The 13,326-nt window shown below is 52.5% G+C and overlaps 1 protein-coding gene across 2 annotated transcripts in view; it reads left to right on the forward strand.

Moving 5' to 3' along the window:
• CPXM2 (carboxypeptidase X, M14 family member 2) overlaps positions 1–13,113 on the forward strand; it is a 146,810-nt gene extending 133,697 nt beyond the window's left edge. For both annotated transcript variants that reach the window (XM_088020155.1, XM_088020156.1), the window contains 3 exons: positions 4,222–4,361; positions 6,368–6,467; positions 11,827–13,113. In XM_088020155.1, coding sequence (XP_087876281.1) covers positions 4,222–4,361; positions 6,368–6,467; positions 11,827–12,080 — 494 coding nt within the window. In that variant the 3' untranslated portion in view covers positions 12,081–13,113. The remainder of the gene's footprint in view (positions 1–4,221; positions 4,362–6,367; positions 6,468–11,826) is intronic.
• The last annotated feature ends 213 nt before the right edge of the window (positions 13,114–13,326 follow it).

Below are 13,326 nucleotides of genomic sequence, written 5' to 3' on the forward strand. Positions count from 1 at the left end.
GGAGTTCCTTGACCTCTCTGAACCCCATATTTTCCATTTGCAAAATGGGCATGATGGTAATGATGAAGATGGTGAGCTCTTTGGGACTGTCGTGAGGCTCACGTGGGTGGCGGGTGTGAGGTGTTCTCCGTCTAGCTTACCAGAGAAGCACACGGCTGGGACCCGCTCCCCTGTCTGCCTTCCCCCTCTTCCCATAGTATGTGCTCACATTCACGCCTCCTGCTCTCTTTTTCCCTAATTAACCATCATATTATTTCCCTTTGCTAGATTCAGCCTTCACGTGCTGAATCAGGTATGTGTCCGTGCTTGGGAAAAGAAAACTAAAAAAATAGTGAACAGATTTGTTCCCGTGGCCATCTTTTAACATGTACAGAAAGTTTGCCATTTTCTTCTGGGTTCCCTACCCAGCAGAGGTGTTTTATTTATTTACCATCATAGTTTTGCCCTGCACAAAAAAAAAAAAAAAAAAAAGCAAATCCCTGCCGATCAAGAGAATTTTCTAATGGCCCAAAACCATTCTTGCTTTTCAGTTCTAGCACTGAAAACCGGCAACAGCCTTAATGTGAACGATCTGTTTATTTTTCATGGCTGCTTGCAACTACCTCGGGTATAGACCCAGCTGGATTCGCCGGCGCCAGGTCAATAGTCGTGTTTTGAAAAGTTGGCTGCCACATAATCACATAGGCAGCACTTGATTTTTTCCTATCAATTATATTTTCCATTATTTCAGGGTCTTCTGTGGCAGAGCCATGGGGCAGCTCGAGCCTTCTTAATCATTCTTCCTCCTGGTGGTGTGAGGAAGTGTGCGGATTCCTCTCTCTGTAGATTAATGAACTGTGACTTCTAATTTCCTTCCCTCCGCTCCATCTTTTTGTTCAGTTCTTGCTCGCTCATTAGCAGTGACTGACAGGGATTAGTGAATGGAGATGGGGCTGTGGAGAGCAGGCTTCAGGAAAGCTCAAAACACACATCATTTGTAGCGTGTGCGTTTCAACTCCCAGAGTGACGCCAGGCCCCCTTGGTTCCCAGGCTGCCATCCTGCGTCCTCTGCCCCTTGATGAAGCGCACATTGAGCTGGTGATGGGCACCCGGGCCTTAGGGAAGGCACAGCTCCGTGCTCCACGCGGGAGCCGAGACAGTAGGATTCTAGGCCGGGAGAGCACAGAGGAACATCTCGCCCATCCCGCTGGGACCTGGGGCGTGGGGGAGGGGTCCTGTCTGGGTCACGCCACCGTGCCTTGCCCACACGTCATGCTTTCGAAACCATTCTTCACCAAGTATTCTCGGCTCATGCCATTTGCTGCCGGGCCAGAAGTTAGCGGCAAAGGTAGCCTGGCTCAAGCTCTTCCACTCTTCTCCTGGCTTCTCAGCATTTCCCCCGTTCGTCTGGTACTTGCAGTGCTTTGAAGACACATGGCAGGGTGGCAGGCCCACTCCAGAGTTTCATGTGTAACACTGATTTATTTCCGTATCAACAAGGCCTGAACGACTGGGCATAATGAAAATGTTATATGCACAGAGGCATCCAACCCTCTCTGTTGTGTCCTGCCCGTGTTAACTGGTGGGCATGGTGTCTGTCAGCCACGCTGTGCCCTCCTGTAATTCCATCCTTCGGGTTCAAGTGGATGCGTTGCTGTGGCCTTTTAACCAACCTCCTCCAGCCAGACCAGGCCCCTGTGAAGGATGTCGCATTGACATGACAGGGCCCCACCCCTTCCATCCCGTAGCTCTCTGCCTCTGTCTTATCACAAACGTGGTCAAAGGCCCATCTGGTGACAGGTGAGTGGTTCAAATCTGGAATCCTCCAGAGAGGGCTGCTCTATGTTTTGTACCATTTTGCCCATGACGTTAGCGATTCGGCAGCAGATTGATGTGGAATTGCTCTTGCCTCGCAAAGCCATGATTTTTAACCAGGCATTTCTACTAAGCAGTACATCACTGAGCACGATGGCGAGGTAGGCAAGAGGAGGGAAGATGCATGGTGAGGACCGAGGCTGGTTGTGCGGGAGCACCTGCTCCTTTGCTCAGTTACTACAGAGAAGCCCAGCACACCCCACTCAGCTCTCTCAGCCCCGACCCTCGGAACCCAAGGGGGGCTCGTAGAGGGGCTGCTGCCGGGCATGTGCTTCCTGTGGTCACGCACAGCATAGCTGCACTGTGTTCTTGCTAATCACCCTGCTGCCCCAAAACAAAAATGTCAGGAAGAACTTTATGCCATCTAACATTCAGTTCTTCGCTTTGCAAATATTGGGTGCTATAGTGGGTTGAATGGTGCCCTCCCCTGAAAAGATACATATCTGCTTCCTAATCTCTGCAACCTGGGAATGTGACCTTATTTGAAAAATGGGTCTTTGCGGTGTAGTGAGGCAAGATCGGGTGCGTTCAGGGTGGTTTGGCCGTAGACGTTGCAGGTGCAATTAAATTAAGGGTCTCAAACTGTGGAAAGAGCCAAGATGTCCATCGACAGATGAATGGATAAAGAAGATGTGGTATATACACACAATGGAATATTATGCAGCCATCAAAAGGAATGAGATCTTGCCATTTGCAACGACATGGATGGAACTGGGGGGTGTTATGCTGAGTGAAATAAGTCAATCAGAGAAAGACATGTATCCTATGACCTCACTGATATGAGGAATTCTTAATCTCAGGAAACAAACTGAGGGTTGCTGGAGTGGTGGGGGGTGGGAGGGATGGGGTGCCTGGGTGATAGACACTGGGGAGGGTATGTGCTATGGTGAGCGCTGTGAATTGTACAAGACTGATGAATCACGGATCTGTACCTCTGAAACAATGCAACATATGTTAAGAAAAAAAAAAAGAAGAAGATAGCAGGAGGGGAAGAATGAAGAGGAGTAAGTCGGAGGGGGAGACGAACCATTAGAGATGATGGACTCTGAAAAACAAACTGACGGTTCGGCGGGGGGATGGGTTAGCCTGGTGATGGGTATTAAAGAGGGCACGTTCTGCGTGGAGCACTGGGTGTTATGCACAAACAATGAATCATGGAACACTACATCAAAAACTAATGATGTATGGTGATTAACATAACAATAAAAAATTATTTTAATTAATTAATTAATTAAGGGTCTCAAGGTGAGGGTATCCTGGGTTACCTAGATGGGCCCTAAAATCATTGATAAATGTCCTTACGAGGAGGTGACACACACAGGAGAAGGCCACGTGAAGACAGAGACAAAGGTCAGAGTGACGTAGCCACAAGCCAAGGGACGCTGGGGGCTACCAGAAGCTGGAGGAGGCGAGAAAGCTTCCTCCCCTAGAGCCTCTGGAGGGAGCACAGCCCTGCCAATACCTCGATTTCGGACGCTCAGCTGCTTGCACTATGGGAGGATATATTTCTGTTGTTTTAAGCCCCCCAGTTTGTGGTCCTTTGTAACAGCAGCCCTAGGATGCTAATGCGGAGCCTGACCCCATGCCAGGCTGGGCGTTTCACATCCTGTTGCAATAGTGTCGGGATGTTCGAGATCCATCTGCCGTCAGGCTCGGTGGGTGAGTACGCTCGTCCTGCGGCCCCCAAGCAGCCCAACCCTGGAGATAAGAGCAAGGTCTTGGCATCACACACACCTAGGTTCAAACCCTGAATCTGGCACTTTCCAGACACATGGTTCTGGATACATTTCTTAGCTGTTCTCTACCTCCATTTTCTTATTCATGAAATTGTGCAGTGCTGCCTACCTCTCTGCTGAGTTTGTGGTCAGTGGGGACAGAGCACTAAGGACAGGTCCAGGCTCATTGATGGCGCTCAGCGGAGGGCGGTCGGGGTAGCTCTTGGCATGAATGAGACCAGAACGCTGTTCCAGAACTGTAGCTGAGAGAGAGTAACTGAAGAGAGAAACTTAATCAAATGCTTAGAATCCATACTGTTAATTCATGGTAGCTTTATTCTAAAAATAGTGTGTTAAACCGAATTTAATAAGCAGAATTTTATCTGAAAAGCACTTATTTCAGTCTTCCTTTCGTCAGAGCTGTTCCCGTGTATACCTGTCTTCCCCAGAAACCCTTCTGGCTACCTCTTCTCTCTCTCTCCCCAGCCCCTCCCCTCATCTTTGCTGTAATTCATTTGTAGTCTACAGTAGATACTGGACACCGCCTTGTTCAAATGAGGTCTTCTGAATTCCGTTCTTGAACATTCTTGCTGTCTCCCTCCTGCCCCTTGGAGCGCTGTTTGGTGACAACATTGTCCGGTTGGCTTGGCAGGTCTCAACGATTTCAGCTACCTTCACACCAACTGCTTCGAGCTGTCCATTTACGTGGGCTGTGATAAGTATCCGCACGAGAGTGAGCTGCCCGAGGAGTGGGAGAATAATCGAGAGTCCTTAATCGTGTTCATGGAGCAGGTATGGCATAAGCACACATTGGGGTGGGGGCTGGCAAAGGAATGGGGCCTACTCGGGGACTGAAGCCTGAGACTGAGTTGAGTTAGTACTTGGGACTCCGGCTGTCATGCTGGGCCGGCCCCAAACAGTGCTAGAAGAACCACCGTCTGTCTGCACTTGATTCAGCCCTGCAGCGTGAGCTGTAAAGCCTTGTTGATGGCTCACACTGGGTCATAGTGAGTGTGACCAGATGTTGCCCTGTGGGCAAGGGGTGACATGTGTCCGAGCCAGCATGCTCAGGCCCCTTGTGCTAGTCCGCTAGGGTTGCATAAAAACATAGACACCGGGGCGGGGGCAGGGCTCAAGCAACAGAAATTACAGTTCTGGAGGCTGGACGTCCAAGATCAAAGTGTTGGCAGGTTTGTTTCATTCGGAGGAGCCTCCTTGGCTGGCAGGTGGCCGTCTCCTCTCCTTGTCCTTACATGGTCTTTTCTCCATGCACACACGCTCCTGGTGTCTCTGTGGGTCCCCGTTTCCACTTATAAGGGAGGGAGTCAGATTGGATCAGAGCCCACCCAAATGACCTCATTAATCACCCCTTTAAAGACATGGTCTCCAAATACAGTCACATTCTAAGTGTGACTTAGAATTCTAAGTCACATCCCCTTACTCCTGGGACTAAGGACTTTACCATGGGCATTGTTGGAGGATGCCATGGTGCCCACCATGGCTGTGAGGCTGAGAGGCTCTGCTGCAGGTGTGGGAGGCTCCTGGGAACAGGTCTCCCGAGCCCCTGCCAGAGTTCTGCTTGCAGTTGGTGAGGAAGCCCTGCTGGATCCACTAGGCACCTCCCCCGCCTTCCCTTCCTCCTGCTCTCAAGGACACGCCCATCCTGTAGCATTGAGTAAACCAGTTCTAGTTCCGTGCTACAATGAATACAATGACATCCACGCCCCACTAAGGAACAGACTAACCGGAAACCAGAGGAATAAACAAAAGGAACGTCGGGCCTCAATTATGTGACTCTACTGTGACTCCCATCCATTAGGAAGTGTGGTTCTGAGGCTTGCAGGATCATGCATGGAGGCTGCCCTTTCCACGGGTTGTTGTAGATGAATCAGAAGACACTTTCCAGGCAATGCTCAGGCTGCCAGCTTCCTGGTACCTGCACCTCCACCTCCACTGACCTTGGCAGAGGTGAGCCCTGGCACCTAGCGTCCCAGTCTGCCCCATGAGGGTCTCTGGAGACTCTGTGCAGCCCTTGCACAGAGTGCACTCGCCTGGCACAGCGGGTGTGAACCTGTTCTTTCCTCTTGGGAAGCTGTGAGCACACTCTCTGTCCACATCCTGAAATTTTGCGAGTGAAGGCTCTTCTTCATTTCATCTATGAAAAGAGAGAAGGCTCTGGTCATTCTAAAGTAATCCCGTGTCACCAAGGCACCTGCTATGGATAAAATGCCCAGGCACAGTAATACATATAGTGTCACTGGAGATGATAGTATGCCGCCTGGGGTTGTCACATCGTTCTACGGATGGGGAAACTGAGGCACGAGGTTCCGAGTGATGTGTATCGTGTGACACAGCTCATCAGCAGAAGGGCCCTATGGACGGAGTTGTAGTTTATAGGAACGCCTTTGACTCTTTCCTTTTCTCTCTGACCCTTAAGTGCCTGGGTCTACGTATTAGGTCCATAGAGTTCAGGAAAGTCTAAACAAATGGGCCTAGAAAAAATTAAATTCCATTTTTACTGGGTGTGCTTGATACGAACCATCTCAGATCCTAATATTTTTTAAGCCTCTGGAATATCTGAACTCCGATGGAAGACTTCCCAGTACATGGACCCAAAGGGAACACAGAAATTTACACACCTAATCCAGGCACAGCCAGGGAGCTTTTGAGCTAGATAAGGTGCTGCGAGGGTTCCCCGTGGCCCTGGGGTGGCGTTCGGCTTATAGCCTCCTTCACCATGTGCTTTGGGTCAAGTGCATCATGAGCTCACCCCGTTTCTTGTCGTGTTTGCTGAGCAGGTCCATCGCGGCATCAAAGGCGTGGTGAGGGACTTCCATGGGAAAGGAATTCCGAATGCCATTATCTCTGTGGAAGGCGTTAACCATGACATCCGAACAGGTAACCGCGAGCATAGACGAACTGTCTCTCGGTAGGGAATGTCTGTTTTCTCGAAGCATTTTACTTGGGTTAAAATCACACGTCAAGTGCCGGAAACTTCTTACAGAGAGCCGAATTCTTGTCTCGTTCCTCAGACTCCCCATGCAGACCCTGGAAAGCACGGTTTTCAGCCCGTGCTTTCTGCTTTTTCCCTTATTCAGGTGAAAACCAGAGGTGCAGGAAGGTAAAAGGACCCACTGGTGGTTTAAGGGGCAGGTGGGGCCTGGGTTCGGGTGTCGGACTCCCAGCCCCAGCATGCCCCTGCTCACTCAGGGCTTCCCCGCTGCTGGGAAACCCATGTAGTTTTCCCTTGTGCCCAGGACCGTTGTCACCCGGGATGGTGCTCGGTGCACCCAGGGCCAGGTAAGGGAAGAGTGACCTTGACTGTGACAGGGAACATGTGCAGCGTGATGCAGTGACAGGTGCGCGGGGGAGAGAATTGGCTAGAAGCCTAAAGCAGGTTGTCTGCAGGGGTTCTGGTGGCAGTGGTGTGTCCGGGGGCCTGCTGAGGCCCACGCACTGAGGTTTTCGGCCGTGGGGAGACTGCGGGGCGCGGTGTCATCGCCGTGGGCAGATGGCTTTGCTTTGGTGTCAGCTGCAGTGGGCGGGGGGCTCTGGGTCCTGTGTTGGTTTCCAGTGCGTGTCTTGAAAATGACCACAGACTTAAAAGATCAGAAATGTATTCTCTCACAGTTAGGGAGGCCGGAGGCATGAAATCCTGGTGTCAGCAGGGCGGTGCTCCCTCCGGAGCCCCCGGGGAGGACCTTTCCTTGGCTCTTGCAGCTTCCTTGGCCACGTCACTCTACTTCTTGCCTCCATCTCTGTGGCCTCCTCCTCTGCGTCCTCCTCCCTGCCTCTTATTAATAAGGACACCTGTCATTGGATTTAGGGCCCACCCGGGTCACTCAGGACGATTTCATCTGGAGATCCTTTATTGTATCTGCAAAGGGTCTTTTCCCAAATAAGGTCACATTTAGAGGGTCTGGGTAGTAGGATGTGGGCTTCTGGGGACCATCATTCAACCTGCTCCACGTCCCACCCGGACACCAAGCACAGACTCAGCAGCAGGAGAAGGGAAATCGTGATTGCCACGAGAAAGACCTGTTCAGCCCTCGGACACTTTCAAACGACCGGGAGAAACAGAATTGGAGGCTGACTCGGCAGGTGTTTAATGCGGTCTGACCTTGACCTGTTGGTTCAAGAGCTTACGCTGGATGGGGCAGCCAGCGGCCCGGGACTGAGAGGGTTCTCGGGAGGTGGTGACTGTCAGATTTCAAACAAGGCCAATCCCAGGGAAACTGGGCCAAGTCCATGTTGCTCCTGCGCTCACCATGTGTTACCACTTTTATGGCCTGTGACGGCTGGAATGATCTGCAAGGTGCGGACGAGGAACAGAGGCTTCGCCTTGGTTCTGCCTCCCCCCCACCCCCAGTCTAACAGCACATAGATGCAGAATCCATGCCCACGCAGCACCTCCTCGGCTGCTGGCTGGTTTCAGCCCCGGCCCCTGTTGGGGTCACTGTGGTACCCCCCAAAGGCCATACGGCATTGGGCTACCGGTTACCTCCCAAACCTCTTCTTCTGGGGTGACCAGCTCCCTTGGTTTGCCCAGGACTGTCCCCATTTAAAACTGAAAATCACGAGTCCGGTTTTGGTCAAACAGGAATAATTGCTCCCCTGTGCTTTCTGCCCCCTCCGACACCCCTGCAGGCTCCTTCCTGGAGGGCTGAGGCCACACTCTAGCACCTCCTGCTGCCTGAACCTCCTTTCGTCGAGAATCCCTTGGTTCCTTCCTTGTCCTTTTCGGGTCTTTGTTCAGCTGTCACTCTGTCAACAAAGCCAACCACAGTGACCACTTTTTCTAACATAGCACACCTGCCCCTACCACCTGCGATTCCTCCCGGCCTCCTGCCTTCCCCTCCCATAGTGCTTCCACACCTGACATCTGACTACCGTCCTTCTGGTGTCTCTGCCCCTCCCTCACTGGCTCCTAGACCAGGGGCCCTTGACCCTTTTGTGCCTCAATTAAGTACAAGCACACTGCCTGGCATTCAGTAGGTGCTTAATAAATACTTATTGAATGAACGAATGAGTTCGAATGAATGAATGGACCCGACATGATGTTTCTGGTAGTGCAGAGGGGCTGAGCTGGGATTTGAGCCAGGGGTAGGGACTGCGAATGCGGTGCCCCTGCCCTTGCCCCCATGCTGTCCCTCCTGAGAGGGCAGGAGCTTCTCCAGACTGTTCACAGGCATTAACAGACCCAGTCCTTCAAATAGGCGATCCCATCTGACCTTCGAGGGAACGGAGCCTCTGGGACCGTAGGAGGGGGTAGGCTGGGCTTCACACATCGCCCGCGTGTTCTTCAGCGCCAGGCTGACATGACTGCCTGCTGACATGCCCGGTACAGGAGGCCAAGGATTGTTTAAATGGGTGAATTGTAGCTGACACGCCACAAGATAGCAGACCGCTGTGTAATGCCATGACGCGCCTTCGCATTTTCTGAACCTGCCTACTGTTTGTCCTTGAGGACCTCACAGCCGCTGCCCGTGAGCTTTCCCGCCGTGCAGCAAGGCGTTCGGGACATAGCCGCCCTTCACCGCCGTCCGCGGGGCCGTGCGTTCGTTCCCGGACTCATCCGTCCGTTCGTTTGTTCACAGGCTCTGAACTTGTGCCGGGCGGGATCGCCGCGGGGTGCTGGTGATCGTTAGGAATAGAGGGGGCTGCTGTATCTGGCTCCGCATAGGACTTGTATTTTAAGCATTGCTAACAAGCTCCCTCCTGTAAAAGAAAGATTCACAAAAGAACCTAGAACGTTCTTGGGACTACGAGTGCTTGGTACGCCATGTGAGAGAAAACAGGAGGGTTTTAAGTGGGGTGGGAGAGAAAGAGCCCCCCGAGCCCCACAAGCCAGAAGGGAGCGCTGTGCCCAGTGAGCTCGGAACCTCAAGGCCCTGTGATCACCGAAGTGGTTTGGATGAGCCGATGGGAGCCGCCTCCCCCTCTCCTTTATTTCCCCCTAAAATAATGTCCCAGTGTATTCTCCTGACAGATGAACTCTGTACTTTACACGTGGTTCCTTATCGTATTTATTTCGGCGTCTTTCATTGCTCAACATACGATCTGAGTTTGCCTTGATCTCTCTCCGAGCCTTCTGTGAACTGACAAGTTTCCTTTCAGGAGGGATTTTGCATAAAATCAACAGGGGAATTGAAGTCCAAGGAGAGAGAAGCTAGCCAGAGTACTTTCTAAATGCATGCAAATATGTTGGCCAAGCACCTGGCTCAGAATGCCCCATGAATGTCCTCTGTTTGGTGGACATTAGCACGACCTGCTACCGAATGGACATTTGTGAGCATCTGGGTTGTCCCTCTGTCCACCGTGCTGAGCGACACCAGCTGCGTACCCACCCCCCACCCCACAGCTCGACAGAACATTCACCCTTGAACACAGACCTGGTCACCCTGTGGGATAGTAACCTACCATGCTGACCCCTGAATTTTATGAAGTGGATGATTCTAGACTTTACTGGTGGTCGGGGGAAGAAACTGAGATTACAAGAACCTTGGGGAGAAGTGTGGGGAAAGCCTTACCAAGAACTTTTGGGGGAGAGCGTGCAGTGCCAGGTAGAGGAGAGCATCCATGTTTCAGAAGTGGAAACTTGGTGATTCCAGAGCGGACACCCCTCATTCCGATTCTGTGAACCTAAACAAATTCCTGATAGCTTCATTTGTTCTTTGAACATACCTTATGAAGAACATCCTGTGTGTTGGCCTAGAGCTACTGTGGTAAAGGAGACAAATATGGCCGCTCACCTCAGGGAGTAGACATTCTAGTGGGGGAGATCTACAAACAATTATAAAGGAAAACTTTAAAGTTAATAGCAGACCACGGTGAGAGCCAACGAAGAAAGAATTGGGATGATCTGTAGGAACCGGGGAGTAAGCCACCTGCGCTGGGTGGACCGCGACCCAGCACACTGAGGCCTGTTGGCCAGTGAGCGGGCTGCATGTACGTGTGGCAGACGGCTGCCTACGGAGTTCATTTTTCACAACATGTTCTCACGAGCTCACTTACTTGCATGGGGGTGTCTCCACTGAATAAAGGTGGTAACTTTGACCTGATGCTTCAGAGTGTCCTACGTGAGTCTGGGGGAGATAGACAGTCGTGCACACACACATGGCGCTGCTCCCGTCCCTTCGAAGATTTCGGGGCTTGTGGTCGACAAGGGAGCCTGGCCCGGGGCCTCATTACCACTCTCCTTTTTCTTCTGGCACCAAAGCCTCAGACTGGGTGGGACACCCAGGTTGCTGTGAGAGAGCCGAGTCTGGTGTTGGGGGGCCTGCTGGTGACTGGCCGTGTGACCTCATGCCGGACATCACGCCTCCCTGGGCATCAGATTACTCACATGGAAAGGGGACTCATCATGCAACCTGCCTCAGAAGTTTGCTTGCAGATTCAGCGGATCGGTGCCTGCCTCGACCTTCTGGGCGCCATGTCCTCCACGGGTGGGTGGGGGAGGTCACTGGTGACCCCTTCCTCACCTCAAAGCCTCTTTTCAGGTCGGGGTCTAAGTGTCCTCAGCCTGTTGTAGGCTCCTGGGAGGAGAACGTTGGCCGGGAAGCCCTCTCTGCAACAGAGATGGAGTCCAGAGCTAAGGGTGGACCCGGGGCCCCGACGTGTTATTGGGTGGCTGAGCAGCCGTGTTGTGGGGGAGGGGGGAGCTCCGCTTTGCAGCACCCCTGTCTCAGCTCCTACAGCTTCGCGTTTCTCTTGCCACTCCCCACCCCCTGGGCCGGGGAATGCAGATACCAGGCCTCCTCCCAGATCATTTGGCCCTGGTCCCCTGAGTCTTTTATTTCTCTTTTCAGAAGTGAAGAGCCCCACCTCTTAAAAGAATTACTCTTCTGTATTTATCGCCAGGCTAAGGGAGACCAGAAAGCCAGGCACTGATGGCTTTTCAAGATGGCATTTTGTGGTGAGGGCATAGCATTTGGAAGCTCAGGCTCATAATGAATGGCATGTATTGTCACAGAGGAAGGAGTGTGAGTGATCATTTCTCCATCTTCACTCATGTGTATGAACACTATGGGGAGCCTACACCCCAGCCCTCTGCCTGTTAAAACCATTAAGGTGGCTTCCAAAGAGGAAAATAAGAATTTGCAAAAAAAAAAAAAAAATTGCCTCTGCAGAGGCTCGAATTCCACGAGGCCAGCCTCTGAGTCTCTCTCTGGCTGGGACACCGGTTATGGAATAGCAGGGCTGGTGGTGTCTGCCTTAGAAGAGAACCGCTCTGAATTCCCCTCCTTTCTCTTCACAGCCAGCGATGGGGATTACTGGCGCCTCCTGAACCCCGGAGAGTATGTGGTCACAGCCAAAGCCGAAGGGTTCACCTCATCCACCAAGAACTGCATGGTCGGCTATGACATGGGGGCCACGCAGTGCGACTTCACACTCAGCAAAACCAACCTGGCCAGGATCAGGGAGATCATGGAAAAGTTCGGGAAACAGCCCATCAGCCTGCCAGCCAGGCGGCTGAAGCTGCGGGGGCGGAAGAGACGACAGCGCGGGTGACCTCCCAACACTTGAGACCTGTCCCGGACCCCTGCAAATTAAACCACCCCCAGTTGTAGCTCCATAGAGGACTCGCTCCCTGTTGTTTTCTCGGTAATTCACGAAGGCCTGGGAGAATGTGTGTATTGAAAGGCTGGTCCTGAGGGGAGGGCCGAAAGCTTAGGATATTTTCTGTAGTCTTTGTCCCATTTAATCCAAATAACTCAGATCAGCAGAGAAAGGCTGGTAGGAGTGAGAATTCAGCAACTCAACCTGAGAATTAGAGACAGAGAGGGGCTTGCCAGCTCTGGGCCTCCTGGCTGCGCTGGAAGGGAAGCCGGTGCTCCCCTCCCCCCACTTGCTTGTGTGACAGCAAGAGTTCCTCGTGCATTTGCATTTTGCGTGGCTCCAGTTGCAGCACTCCTGGGGCCCTGCGGTCCCAGAAGTTACCATCTGAGATGCTCACGGGCATTCTGAGAGAATCCACCCTCTCTGGCCCCAGGCCATTCCAAGAGCCTCTTGAATCCATATAGTCCCCCTTTCCACCAAGGACTGTGTTTAGAAAAGGAGAAAAATGCGGAACTAGTTCACCAGTGACTGGTGGACAGCCGGAGTGCAGGGTCCACAGAGAACCCCCCAGGCTCCCTGCTGGCCCAGCAGCCCCGGGTGCTGCCTGCACAGGGATAAGTAGAAGGAGGCGCTCTTCCCAAGGGAGTCGATCACGCAGCCTGGCTCCCCTCTTTGACCTGCAGGACTCGAGAAGGGCCAGAAGGAGGCCGACTTGCAACCCTCTCTCTGCTCAAGATGTTCCTCCTTTCATAGAAATGAGTGCTCATAAGTTGGCCTAACATCACCAAGGGAGTTATTTTTGATGTGTGGGATGCCAGACCTTCCACTTAGGCCAAATGTGATGAAAAGCTCTTAGAATTATCTGTGGAATGTTGGCTTGGGAGGGGTGATACAGGAAAACAGTTCGTCTTCTTTGTATGAACCTTGCTGCCTCACTGACCTGGGGAGAGTGAGAAGAATAAAGCAAGCTGATGGTGAGATCCTTCCGGCGTGTGGTTTTCCTGGGCAGACTCGCCGCCACCCAAATGCCATGCCCCACTGCCTCTCCCTGAGGGCAGGCCCTCCAGAGGCGGTGCCGGCCTGGGGAGGGGTACCCTGTGCCCCCCACCAAGCTTGGTACTGCTGCTTACAGCTGCGTGTCTCCTGCCTCCTTCCCAGGGAGCCACGTGCCTGGGGAAAGTCATCCAGATGCTGGGCA

This window comes from Eumetopias jubatus, unplaced genomic scaffold (genome assembly GCF_037043125.1).
Source record: "Eumetopias jubatus isolate StellerSeaLion01/CBP00866 unplaced genomic scaffold, mEumJub1_p1.0 scaffold_17, whole genome shotgun sequence".
Taxonomy (NCBI): Eukaryota; Metazoa; Chordata; class Mammalia; order Carnivora; family Otariidae; genus Eumetopias; species Eumetopias jubatus.